The 13,968-nt window shown below is 41.6% G+C and overlaps 2 protein-coding genes across 2 annotated transcripts; one reads left to right on the forward strand and one right to left on the reverse strand.

Annotated features, from left to right (window-relative positions):
• Positions 1–6,198: 6,198 nt before the first annotated feature.
• Positions 6,199–7,260, forward strand: LOC123091335 (uncharacterized). The gene has a single exon (XM_044512820.1). It carries the CDS (start codon positions 6,475–6,477, stop codon positions 7,027–7,029), a length of 555 nt encoding a protein of 184 aa, XP_044368755.1. The 5' UTR covers positions 6,199–6,474; the 3' UTR covers positions 7,030–7,260.
• A 750-nt stretch (positions 7,261–8,010) lies between these two features.
• Positions 8,011–13,287, reverse strand: LOC123091333 (B3 domain-containing protein Os11g0197600). The gene is made up of 5 exons (XM_044512819.1): positions 12,886–13,287; positions 10,269–11,463; positions 9,694–9,804; positions 9,404–9,567; positions 8,011–8,620 (listed from the first exon to the last, which is right to left on the reverse strand). Exons 1-5 carry the CDS (start codon positions 13,123–13,125, stop codon positions 8,339–8,341), a joined length of 1,992 nt encoding a protein of 663 aa, XP_044368754.1. The 5' UTR covers positions 13,126–13,287; the 3' UTR covers positions 8,011–8,338.
• Positions 13,288–13,968: the final 681 nt, after the last annotated feature.

Below are 13,968 nucleotides of genomic sequence, written 5' to 3' on the forward strand. Positions count from 1 at the left end.
TTTAGGATATAAACCAGACATTGTCAATTATAATTTGGAATTGATTAAAATGGCTGAACATGCTAGAATTGATATGTGGTTAACAGATTATAATGACAAGCAGAAACAAAACTCTATGCCCGAGGAGCATAACTTTATTGATACTGGAGAACATTCTCTACTAGACCTGCTAGAAGATGAAGATAATGAAAAAGAGGAGGAAGAAAATGAGGATTGGGAACTAGTGAAAGAGCTTTTCTCTTCAAAAAAAGAGAAGAAAAGAGGTAAAACTACCAGAGGTTCTGGAGTTAAAATTGCCTCTGTTGTCAAAAATCTAGAATCCTCAGATAGGAAGAAAAAGAAAAAAAGATGAGGGGTATTTTTTGGAATATGAGAGGTTTTGGAGGTGATACTAAAAAAAGATTTTTGAGGGAGATGATCATGGATATGAGAGTTGACTTTTTGGGTCTATAGGAGACCATGAGACAACAATTTTCTAGAAATGATTTACAACAAGTTTGTGCAGGGAGGGATTTCCACTGGCATTTTACTCCGGCTAGGGGGAAATCTGGTGGCCTTTTGCTGGGGGTGAATTATACCACAATAGATGTGATTTCTCAAGACGAGGGAGATTATCACATTAAAATGATAGTCCAAGATATTGAAAAAGGGTTCATTTGGGACCTAGTAGTGATATATGCAGATGCACAACCAGAGAGGAAAGCTTTATTCCTGGCTGAGCTATCCAGAGTTTTCCAAAACTCTGTTAATCCTATTTTGATTGGAGGGGACTTTAATATTATTAGAAAAGCTAGTGAGAAAAATAAGCCAGGCTCCCATGGGCATTGGAGTTTCCTTTTTAATGCCATTTTGGAACAGGCTGGAGTGAGAGAGTTGGATATGAATGGGAGACAATTTACTTGGGGCAACAGTATGCAGAATCCTACCTTTGAGAAATTAGATAGGATCCTCTGTAGCACTGAATGGGAAGAGACATATCCCCTAACCCAAGTAACAACTTTAACTAGGGAGAAGTCAGACCACACTCCTTTATATTTGGATTCTGGAGATTTTCATAAAACAGAACCAATCTTCAGGTTCGAAAATGCATGGTTTATGAGGGATGGGATTGATGAAATTGTACAAAAAGTCTGGAATGATCCTACCATTAAGGGGGACAGCATAGACAGACTGTTGGGGAAATTTAGAATGTTAAGACCCAAACTTAAAGGGTGGAATAGAAACATGAATGCTTGGTATGTTGAGTTAAAGAAAGATATCCTACTTAAACTAGATATTATTGATAAAAACTGTGAGGTTAATGGCCTTACATCTGCTGATAGAAAGGAACAGATTGCTTTAAGAGCCCAGCTTGACAGATTGCTTAAACAAGAAGAGGCCAAATGGAAACAGAGAGCCAAAATTGATGAGCTGCTAGAGGGAGATAGTAATACTAAATTCTTTCATGCCAAAGCGAATGGGAGACTTAGGAGGAATAAGATTACTAGATTAGAACAATATGAGGGGGTGGTATAAGGAGATAAAAACTTGATGGAGTATATCACTGCTTTTTATTAAAATTTATTTGGTCCACCAGATAATTCCTCTGTTTCTCTAAATATTGATAATCCTATTAGGATTCCAATGGAATATGCTAATATTTTAGTGGAGGAATTTTCTTTGGAAGAAATTAAGAAGGTTGTCTTTAAAATGGCACCCAATAAATCTCCTGGGCTAGATGGCTTCACTGCTGAATTTTACCAACACTATTGGGAGTTGGTGAAATCTGATTTGAAAGCTTTGTTAGATGATTTTGCCAATAGGAAAATTGACATTAGCAGACTAAACTATGGGATTATAACCCTGGTTCCAAAAGGTATTGGTGCTAATCAAATTCAGAAGTCCAGGACAATTTGTTTGCTAAATGTATGCTCCAAAGTCCTGATGAACAGGCTTAATTTGGTAGCTGCTGAGGTCATCTCCCCTGTTCAAACTGCCTTTGTTAAGGGCAGGTATATCATGGAGGGGGTTCTGATCCTGCATGAGGCCTTGAATAGCATTAAAAAGCAAAAACAAAGTGCTATGCTTCTGAAAATTGATTTTGAAAAGGCTTATGATAAAATCAAATGGTCCTTCCTTTTTCAAATGCTCAAACTGAAAGGATTTCCAGATAAATGGATTGACTGGGTTATGGAAACGGTTAGAGGAGGGAAAGTTTGTGTCAAAGTTAATGAAAATTTAGGAAAATATTTTTGCTCTTATAAGGGCCTGAGACAAGGTGATTCTTTATCCCCTTTAAACTTTGATCTGGCTGCTGATGCTCTAGCAATTATGTTAAATAAAGCCAGAGAAAATGGATTGGTCAAGGGGGTATTGAGTGATTATACACCAAATGGGGTTAATATGCTGCAATATGCAGATGACACCATATTTTTGCTGCAAGATGATATGGAAAGTGCACACAACTTGAAATACATTCTATGTTTGTTTGAACAAATGTCTGGGTTGAAGATTAATTTCCATAGAAGCGAACCTTTTCTATTTGGTGAAGCAATTGATAAGAAAGATGAATATACCAAAATATTTACATGCCCAGTGGGTACTCTGCCCATGAAATACTTGGGGTTGCCCATTGATAAGAATAGAGTTAGTAATAAACATTGGAAGCCTCCAGAAACTAAGATGGAAAAAATGTGAAACTTGGCAAGGTAGATTACTAGCTAGTGCAGGGAGGGTTACTTTGATCCAATCAGCCCTTACAGGCATACCATATTTCATGATGTCCTTTTATGGGCTCCCAGTGGGGGTTGAGAAACGTATGGATTTTTTTAGGGCCAGACTGTTATGGCAAGAAGATGATCAAAAGAGGAAATACCATCTGGTGAAGTGGTCTGAGGTATGCAGGCCAAAAGACATGGGGGGCCTGGGAATACAAAATCTGACCTGTATGAACAAAGCTCTGCTATGTAAGTGGTGGTGGAAACTATATACAACTGAGGGGCTGTGGCAAGACATAGTTCTTGAAAAATATGTTAAGTGTAGAACTTTGGGTAATATTCAGGCCAAACAGGGAGATTCCCAGTTTTGGAGGGGAATATTAAAACACAGAGACCATTTTGTCTCCTTGTGCAAATTTAAAATTGGAGATGGAAAAAGAGCTCGATTCTGGGAAGATTGGTGGATTGGCAATGCTCCACTAAACAAGAATTTCCCTAGGCTGTATGATTTATGCTTCGACAAAAAGAAAACAGTTAAAGAAGTTCTTGACAACGGATTAGATAATGTCCAGTTTAGAAGAACTTTGTTAGGAGATGCAAGAGAGTTGTGGGGGCATATTAAAGAGGCTTGTAGTGTGGTGACATTGAATGAAGATAGAGATGAAATAAAATGGACTCTCAATAAAAAGGGAGTCTATACTGTCAAGTCCTTCTATAGACACTTGATTGAAAATGGTGTCAAATATCCACATCTGTACATGTGGAAGATTAAAATGCCACCTAGAATCAAGGTTTTTATGTGGTTGGCGCTTAGAAAAAGTATTCTCACAAAAGATAATTTGATTCATAGGGGATGGAAAGGGGATGATAAATGCCCTTTTTGTGGGCAAAAAGAGAACATAAATCATCTTTTTCTGACTTGTTCAGTTGCTAGATTGTTGTGGAACATTTTAAAATGTGCTTTCAATCTTAGAGATACACCAGATACATTAGATGCTGTTATGAAAAACTGGTAAATACTTTTGGAAAAAATGAAAAAAGTCTGGTCATGATAGGAGTATCAGCGATTTGCTGGACTATCTGGAAGCTTAGAAATAGTGTGATATTTGACAACAATAGGGTGAATGATCCCTGTGTTCCTGTTACTCTGTTTCTTAGAAACCTAAATGATTGGAATATTTTGCAGACAAATCCCGCAAGGAGTAAGCTGATGGAGGCTGGAGTGAAGCTAGTGAGTGAGGTGGCAGAAGAAATTTTCAAAGCAGCTCATGGGTGGCGCCTGAAGACTGGGAGGATCGAAGGGTGACTGAAGTCCTCTCTGCTGCGATGGAAAAATCTTGGCTCCTGCCATTTCATTCTGGCTTTGCTTCATTTTGCTGATATTCGGACGCAGTGGATGGTCCTGTAATATACTTATGCCAAAACTTGTAGTGTCTTTGTAGCCTCTGTTCTCATAACAGAGTTGTTGACGCTCTGGGGGCTGGATTTTTGAATCCGGGCCTTGGACCACTCTCGTAGGTTCCCTTTCTTTGCCTTTGGGGTTCCGGGGAGGAGAAGAGATGGCTTCTCCTTCCTCCTCAATTTGGCAGAGAAGTGTTTCGTAGGAGAGTGGAGTATCATGTTGGGGAGTGTATCCTTTTTTTCCTTTTTCTGTAGCAAGACCTAGTGATTTTTTTAATGGAAATCGAAGAGAATGCTCTCTTTTATTAAAAAAAGCTTTATTTATTTATTTATTTATCTTATTTCCAATTTATTACCAGCTGAGAATGTATATACTCTGTGAGTAAGTCAAATTTACAATAAATATTTTATGACACGGCACCCAAGTATTTTACTGGTATTGTCAAATTAGTTTCATAATATTTGAACCATTCGAATTACTATGTAAAATCTGTGAACTCGATGACACAAAATAAGATACATGTCACCGGATATATTCTCATCCATACATGTTCCAAAGTTGTCATTTCCATTACATCCTTTCTACTGCTCTTAAACTAAACACATTTGTATGCTCTTCAATCTCCACCTTGCTACATCGAACAGCATTGACTTCAATCTGGTACAAATCTAGACACCCAGAAACTAGAATCTACATGACAGAGACTATGATGTTCCTTTGTTGAAATGCAATAGACTAGCATGCCATCCCATCATGGCCTCTTTCACAAACCAGAATCTTTGAGAAATACAATGCATATCCATCCAAAACAAACTGTTGCATCATGCACCACTGGACATTTCCATCGCTCATCCATTCAGTCAACTTTTTTTCCTTCTTATCAGTGACAACCAAAGACACCTCATTCAGTCATCTTTACTCTTTTACTAGAAAAGACACCACTTTCCAAGCAACATCACATCTTTGGCAGAAAGCCATCAGAAGAGAGCACGTACTGCACATCTATGCCCGCTCCCTCCATTCATTCAGCTTCCCTTTGCTTTTCAGTCACCCTAGCCATCCAACACCAATCATCTTTGCTTTTTTTTTCACCTCGGCATGCATGTGATTGGTTGATCCAGCATCCAGCATCTTGCAGTTTCTGTTAGGAAGGTCGGAGTCAGGTCCATGGCCATTCTATTCTGTACCTCTACAACCTACTCATCCCTTGCTCATCAACTTAATTTGTGTTTAGGTATCCACCATGTATTGCCATGTCCACGGATACCTAAACACAAATTAGCTATTCCTTCGAAATTCTTATGAAATTAGCTATATATATATATATATATATATATATATATATATATATATATATATATATATATATATATATATATATATAGAAAACCAACTTGAGGTCCTATTCGTGTTTTTTTCTTGCGCGAGAAACTTCCAATCTATTCTTCTTCAATCATGTCCGTACAAAGAAAACTAGAGATAATAAAAATTACAATCAAGTCCGTGGACCACCTAGTGACGACTACGAGCACTAGAGCAAGCCGAAGGCGTGCCGTTGTCATCACCCCTCCCTCGCCGGAGCCGGGCAAACCTTATTGTAGTAGACAGTCGAAAAGTCGTGCTAAGACCCCATAGGATCAGCACACCAGAGCAGCAGCCATCGCCGAAGAAAGTTGTAGATTGGAAGGACCAAACTTGTAAACACCCAAATGAAGACGAACAAAGACTGGATCCAAACAGATCCACCAAAGACTAGCACCGACCGAACCCCGCGAGATCCGACAGAGACACACCTCCACACGCCCTGCGATGATGCTAGGCGCACCATCGAGACATGGATAGAATGTGGGAGACGTTATTCCTACCGAGAGACCCATGTTTTCTTTTCTTTATGTCTATATAATTCCTTTGCTTTTCCTGCGTGAAATTCAAACGATGGTTTTAAAGTTTTCCCGTGGTTTTGGTTCCCATAGAAATCTAGAACACATGACATCTCAATTACAGTATTCCAAATTTTGAGTCCTGTGTTGGAGAAGGGGCCTAAAAGCCCAGCTCACTTGCTTCCGTTCGAGGGGCAATATTCGTCAGGGGAAGCGCAAGCGAGCTGGATCCCCTGGAACGGAAGCAAGTTACCCTTACCCGGCACATCATCACCGCATCATCACTTGCTTAGCCGTCCATCTGTTCAAGCTTAGTTCTGGCCAACCACAGCAGACAGCACCCAAGCACCATGCCTTTTCCCGGCACAGTTCAGTTTAGTACTAGAAAGATGAGGATGTTCCACCGGCCATGAAGGTGAAATTGATGAAACCTCCATTACCACTACCGCTCGTACACGTACCTCATAGTACCATACTCCACCACCTCCATATATAAATGAATCGAGTGGTCGACAGATACATACACGCTAGCCACTACACCATATGGATTTGCAACTTTGCAAGCAAGCAAGCTAGCTATCTAGCTAGCTCCACCATGGATGAGTTCACTTTCCCCACTGTCCCGGGAGGGCAGTGCAAGCTCGCGCCGTTCCCTCCGCCGTGGTTCGTCGCCGCCGTCGCAGAGGAGGAGGAGGGGGACGACGGCAGCGGCGGCGGCGGCGCGCCGTGGGGTCGCGACGAGAAGATGGACATGCTGTGGGAGGACTTCAACGAAGAGCTGGCGCGCGCGCCGCCGGTGTGCCCTCTGAGCCCCGTGAGCAAGGGGGGCGGGCTGATGGCGATGACGATGATGAAGGAGGCCGAGTGGTTCTACAGCGACGGCGACGGCGACGGCGATGACGGTGGTGTCATCGAGGCGAGGAAGCGTACTGGCAGTGGCAGGCACATGGTGGTCCGGCGCCGGAGGTGGAGCCTGCTGCTGATGCTCAGGTTGCTCAAGAAGCTCTTCCTGGTGAAGAAGTCCAGGAACGGGAGAACCGCGCCAATCTGATCACCTCAGATGAGCTCCAGAAGTCAATGCAGAAATTATTGGTGCGGTGCATCAGTCAGTACCCAGTAGTGTGTGCATAGTTGATACGTATATCATATACTCTACATGTGTAATTTTGCTTTTTCTCACAAGACTTATTTTTGGCTGAAGAGTGTATTCTTCTTCATCTTTCTCTTGTTTTGATCAACTTGTTCTTCTTCTTGGCATCAGTATATTCCCAACTACAAACAATTGTGTTTCCCTCAGAATCATCTAAATTTTGGTTTCGGATCAAGTGCATTACATGTTTATCAACAGCACTAGGATGACTGAGATCACAATTCCGTATGGACATTGCTCTTCCATTATCTAATCGTTCTTTGTGACTGAAGCAAGTTGTGTTGGCAATTGTGTTGTTAGCATTGGGATGGGATGAACATGGCAAAGGTTGTCTGCCACCAACCTCGTAGATGCAGGTGCATCGCCGTCAGGAACCCACCTAAATCAAGGAGCCATTCAATTGCGGCACCGTCACCAACATCTCCACGCAGCACGTGAAGCAGAAAACCAGACGCCTCCCAAAGTCTCCAGCTTCATAAATGTTGCACTTAACAACACACTGCAACAACACCTCCTCTCACATCACGGTCACCGTTCTGCCAATTAGGGATCTTACTAATCCCATGCCTGATGATGCCCTAATGATCTTGCTCTGCATGCTACTGGCCCAATCACAATAACCCCACCTAACATCTTCAGATGCTACCTATTGTCCCGATCAATTAACATTAACCTCCTGGTGCTACTTCACTGACACTAGCGCCACGTGTTTGCAACCACCAGACAAGGCAAAGCTGGCCAGAGACGCACAAGCAGTGAAGCACATATCATTATCAGCCCATGTGGGGTTTTCTACCTAGGCAGATATTATTCGACGATAATCGACGCAAAAATGCAACGACATACATCAACAAGTTTTAAAGTTATAACTGCAAGCTGAAGGGCCTCAATAAAACCTAGTAGAAATAACACACTCTGTTCAAATAATGCAGAACTACAAATGGCAGCAATACTACACGGTTATTCTTGAACAGATACGACTGGGGCTAACCGATTTACTCCACAATCCAGTAAGAACATAGCTACGTTTATTAGAGATTCAATTTTTTTTTAAATGTCACCAATAATTGAATATTGTGTTCTTATTGCCTTCAAGCGCCATTTTTCTTCAAAAAAGAGGGAACCCCCCTGCCTCTGCAGCCTTCTAGAGCTCCAAATATATTTTTTAGCCAATGGAAGAGAACACTCCCCCAACACGTGCACATGACTGTTATTTCTTGCCAGGACCAGGGAGGAATGGGGTTATTTCTGGGACGACTCTGTAGATGTGTACTTTTATGTTGTCCTTCGAGAAGAGCTCAAAGACGCACACGTCGAACTTCTCCAGATTATTGTCTAGAGAAAACTTGCCCCAGCCACCACTCAAACCGCCAACACAGCGTTCGCTGTAGTAGACATAGTTAACATCCCAAGACTTTCCTTGCGGATTCCAGAGCTTTAACTTCCTGTGGGCACGGGGAAGACACTCCCTTACAAATTCACAGGGTAGATTCTGCAGTACAAGGAAGTGATTCAGGAAAGGAATAACAGCACAAATAAGGCAATGATCAAATACACAGGTATACGGCACGACTACTGTCTAGACTCTGAAATATAATTGCAAACCAGTCCACTCAGGTTCAACTCCTAGACTTGGCACGGGTGCTCGCATATTTCCTGGATTTATTTCAGGCCTTTTGGCGCTATTCACTCAGTGGTAAAAAAAAAGACCTGAAATATAACCGTTTCCCTACTGTGACCTAAACTAGGTCAGCCCAAATTTCGGGTTATTAATTTGGTGGGATTTTTATTTCAAGTTATATCTTTGTCAAAGTTTGGCAACAATATGTTTTTCTAGTCTCTTCACATGTATAATTTGGATTGACAACCATATACTCCATCACTCGAGTTATCACGTCATTCACACAACTTGACAATTTTGTTGACAAAGATCAGCAGAAATTTATCTCCTAAGTACCGATGCAGAGCCAGATGTTGAAAACTTGAAATCAATGAATTCACTGACCAAAGTCATTAAGAAAATTATCTAACTGAGATAAAATAAATTGAAAAATTAAACGAGTGGTAATTTAAAATTTGCACTAAAGCATCCTGTTCATGCCCAAAAGAATGAGACCATCCATGAATAACTCTTGGTAGTTTCACACAGCTAGCCAACCAAACGACACTCAGTGCTCTTTGTGCCCATACAAAAAGAAATGGTTGAAATCTAACAAAGAAGAGATAGTCCTTAATTCGATAGAAGTAATAACATATGTGGAGAAGGTAACATTACCAAGAAAAATCCCACATATACATAAGACTCCTTCATTATCTGAAGACAGAAAGGATTCTTGGATTTAAATTGTTTTGCCCTTAGCAGAGCATTGTCCTTCTGTATTTCAGTTACCAGTCGCCTTTGTGATAGTACTCTTAGTTGTCTCTTACCCGTCGCGCTATCTGACAAGTGCAATATAATCAAATTATTTACAGAAATCACACACTTATGATAATTGCATGTCTTACTAAGCACACATTGTAGCAAGCTTAATGATATCAAAAGAGTTTTAGGGATGGACTACTTACTTTGACCACATCTAGCAACATCCTTACTCACTCCGAGCCGAATGGGTGATGTCAATTCAGACTTGATGCAAGAGATACTTTGTTCTAACATGCTGCTTGAGGAATCAGAATCTGTGATATGGAGAGCATGTTTGTAAGTGAAATATATGTATCCTTACCACTTTCAAATAGTCAACACATTAATTTTTCATACCTAGTGTTAGTAAAAATGATATTAGCCATCTCTAACCTAGAGCTCAGAGATGTTCTCTCTAACAAATACTTGCATGTATTGACACACCAGATCACCTTCTGAATTATATGAATGGCAACCAATAATGTAAGCTGTAGTGTACTAGTCTAGACATGGTATGAATGGCACAAGTCCTTTATGCAATTATTGTGCAAATATGCACACTACACATTGTTGGCTTGTCGCTCCAACAATTCAAATAATTAGATTGCCAATTGTTACTAGCTACTTTTGTTAGATAACAGACGATAGATCCTCACCGGCCTATGCATCTAGAGATGTTACTATGCTGACTATGTCAAAATGAATCATACACTATTTTCAAAATTGAAGACAGGTTTACCTTCAGTACTGTCAAGACTTGTTGAAGCTGACTTGTAAGTACCGACTGAAGCTGCAGGACACCTCTTCTTATCCTTGTCTGAGGCGATAGAGGACTTCTGCAATGCAGAGTCATTTGCATCGATTTCTCTAAGCCCTGAGGACTTCTTCAACGAAGAGTCATTTGCATCGATTTCTCTAAGCCCTGAGGACTTCTTCAACGAAGAGTCATTTGCATCGATTTCTCTAACCCTCGAGGACTTCTGCAATGCCCAGTCATTTGCATCGATTTCTCTAACCATCGAGGACTTCTGCAATGCAGAGTCATTTGCATCGATTTCTCTAACCCACGAGGACTTGTGCAATGCAGAGTCATTTGCATCGATTTCTCCAACCCTCGAGGACTTGTGCAATGCAGAGTCATTTGCATCGATTTCTCTAACCCTCGAGGACTTGTGCAATGCAGAGTCATTTGCATCGATTTCTCTAACCCTCGAGGACTTCTGCAATGCAGAGTCATTTGCATCGATTTCTCTAACCCTCGAGGACTTCTGCAATGCAGAGTCATTTGCATCGATTTCTCTAACCCTCAAGGACTTCTGCAATGCAGAGTCATTTGCATTGATTTCTCTAATCCTCTTCCTAGTGGTTTGGTTGCTCTCTTCTAAGGGAACAACCACTGCCTCTGGTGGGTCAGCTGCATTCATGTCCACGTTAAGGCTCGTCGGTGCCACGTTACATGTAACAGCCGAAGCTTCAGGCATACCGTTTTCCAAGATACTAGAGCGGTTCTTCGATGTAGAGCCATCTGCATCCATTTCTGTAACCCTCTTCCTAGTGGTTCCATTACTCTCCTCCAAGGGGGCAGCCGATACTTGTGATGGATCAGCTGCATTGATGTCCATGTCCCCTTTACCACTTTCTATTTTAACAACCAGATTCTTGCAAGGCTTAGCATGAAAAGCTGAAGGCTTCTCAATGCACATTCCATCAAAGATAACCACTGAGAATTGTGAGCGTCCATCATAACGGAATGTTAAGAAGTGACCCATCTCAATCGAATGGTCTCTGACAAATTCCTTCCATCCCTTCACAAAGAACAATCCTTCATTGTCTGAAGCCAGCTCTACAAGCCATTTGTTGCCACTTTGACCTTTTAGGGAAACCACTCCAGTAGGCTGACCCTGAAGGTACTGGTTGAATGATGGTGGAATTTTCTACATAGTATCATTAAATAAGGGCTTATTATTTTATCAATAACAATACATAAGTACTTGTTAACAATGTGTGATATGATCACAGCTCGAAGACAAAGCTATAAAAAAAATACTATATGCCGTATCATGTGACAGACTAGATGACACCCAATTGTACTACGCCATTAAAACAAGCCTGAAATAACAGTCTAAAATATGAAAAATGAGCATTCACAACACACATTGCCACAACATCTGAATAGCACTTATCCCATGCACCTGACAACAAATTAATGCATAATGCATCTTACACATGGTATATTAATACAAGACGCCGCCTACCGTTAAACCAAGCAATAATGTACCCAAACAGTATAATAAATATATGAACTTTCTAATGAGTTCAGAAAAGGGTAAAATGCACTTTCGGTCCTGAGCTTTAATGCTAAATTTCATCCCTCTACTTTGGAAAAAGGTTATCCATAGAGCGATGCGATGAAAACATCACCATTTCACCACTACCTGGTGTCAACACAAAAATTGTGTTCCTGGTGAATAGACAATTGGAAGGTACTCCTCGTGAAGGGATTAAGGGGATTTCACAAGAAAGAAGAAACCAAGCTCTTCTTAATTATATGGACTCCAATACTTCTGATTTATGGTTATGACTTCGGGCATTGTTGAAATGAAGTGTGAGTTAATTTAACAACTAGTTGCCTCTTTGTTTCTATTTTACTTCCCCTCTTACTAGTGCGTGGAATCACATATACGTTGATGCTGTAAACGCATTAAGGCAGCACTTAGATCAATAGATAAAATATCATTCATTCACACAAAATATCAATTATGCATTATCTCTGCAAGCATGGCAAAGCAGAGCAATAACTCTAAGCAGCTAAATGAAACGCAGAACAATTCTCAGCCCTGACACAAGCAGTATAAGGTGTAAGCATGGACAATGCTGTGGTAAACTCTTCCATCCTCATCAAGGACAACTGAACTAGGGAACATTGACAAAAGAAATTCTAATGTTGATAGCAGAATAGCATCCATGCTCAAGAATGTACATCCACCGAGGAAATTCCCCTGTCACCAGACAGAGTGGATCAATCCAGGGGAACACTTTATCGAATTCCCACATCCAAAAGCAGAAGCAGCTTAGAATCTTTCAAAACAACATGGCACAAGATTCACAAAATACTACAGTAAGTAAACATCCAGTCCACCTTTGGCATCAGATGCACAATAATTAATAAAACTATAAAAGGAAAACACACCACTTTTAGATCAGATACAACTCTCTGTCTCTCTGTGTTTTATTTGTCTGAAATTTACCAAAAACGGGCACACTAACAACATCAGATGGATAGCGATTTGGGTCGATCAAAGAACCAAGCAGCACGCTGAGCACTAAATTAATCGAGGATTTCAAGAAGAGCTCACCAATCTCTCCCCGTAAAGCTGCGGCAGGAACACCCTGGCGAATTGCTGGCCGAACTTGCCGCCCTCTCCGCCATTCTCCTGCTCCTTCCCCTTCCCCTTCTCGTTGTCCGCCGCCGCCATGGCGGCCGCCGCCGCCGCCTCCCTGCTCTCCCGCTGGTGCTCCTCCCGCCGCGCGCTGTCCAGCAGCTCCCGCCGCCTCCTGTCCCTCTCCTGCAGCTCCCGCCGCCTGTTCCCCACCATGCCCAACAAAAAGCCTCTACTTCCCTCACCTAACCCCTCTACTCTCCGCAGGGTGTCGCCTAGGCGAGGTTTATAAGCTTCAGTTACCAGTGGAGCGAGGAGTGAGGCTGCCTCGCTCGCTCCACTCACGGTGGGTCTCACCGCCCCTGATTCTCGGCGTGGGTTTTAGCGAGAGATCCCCGAGCCCGAGTGGTCAAAAGTCATTTCACGGAATGGGAACATGCTGCCTCAGACGAGGGTGAAAGGGGGCCAGACCTGATGGCCCTCTTTGGGCAGTGTGCGGCAGAGATGATGCGTGCATGTGCATGAATGGATGGATGGATAGATGGATTTTTTTTTTTACTTCTTTTCTTGGGTTGCATTTTTTTTACCGTGCCTTATTTATGCTACTATTGAAGAAGAATTATTCCTCATTCATGTTTATGCATTCATGTTCCTTTTAATTTGAAAGCATTCATGTTCCTTTGTCACCCGAGATTGTGGCAATCATGAACTGACAAAAATAGACACGGTGTGTATTTATATTGTAATAATAAATCTAGGAAACTTTGGTTACATTCTCATTAAATTGAACTTTGACAAGGTGCTACTCACCTCACATCCTAGAATTGATTGGTAGCTATGAATGTGATGGACTGGGGTGATCTTGCATTCTGTATATGAGATCCCTTGGGTGATAACAATGGTGAAAAACTGCGACGTGGCAGGCGGATGCGCCCCCAACAACATGGAATAATTCTGATTCTGATGGTCATTCAGAATTGATTCGCCGGTGAGGCGTGTGAAGCTCGCAGGTAGATTTGGCCATTTTTTCTAGATTTTGTCTGGTGGTTTCGAGCGTCA

The sequence above is a fragment of the Triticum aestivum genome, chromosome 4B, assembly GCF_018294505.1.
Source record: "Triticum aestivum cultivar Chinese Spring chromosome 4B, IWGSC CS RefSeq v2.1, whole genome shotgun sequence".
NCBI lineage: Eukaryota > Viridiplantae > Streptophyta > Magnoliopsida > Poales > Poaceae > Triticum > Triticum aestivum.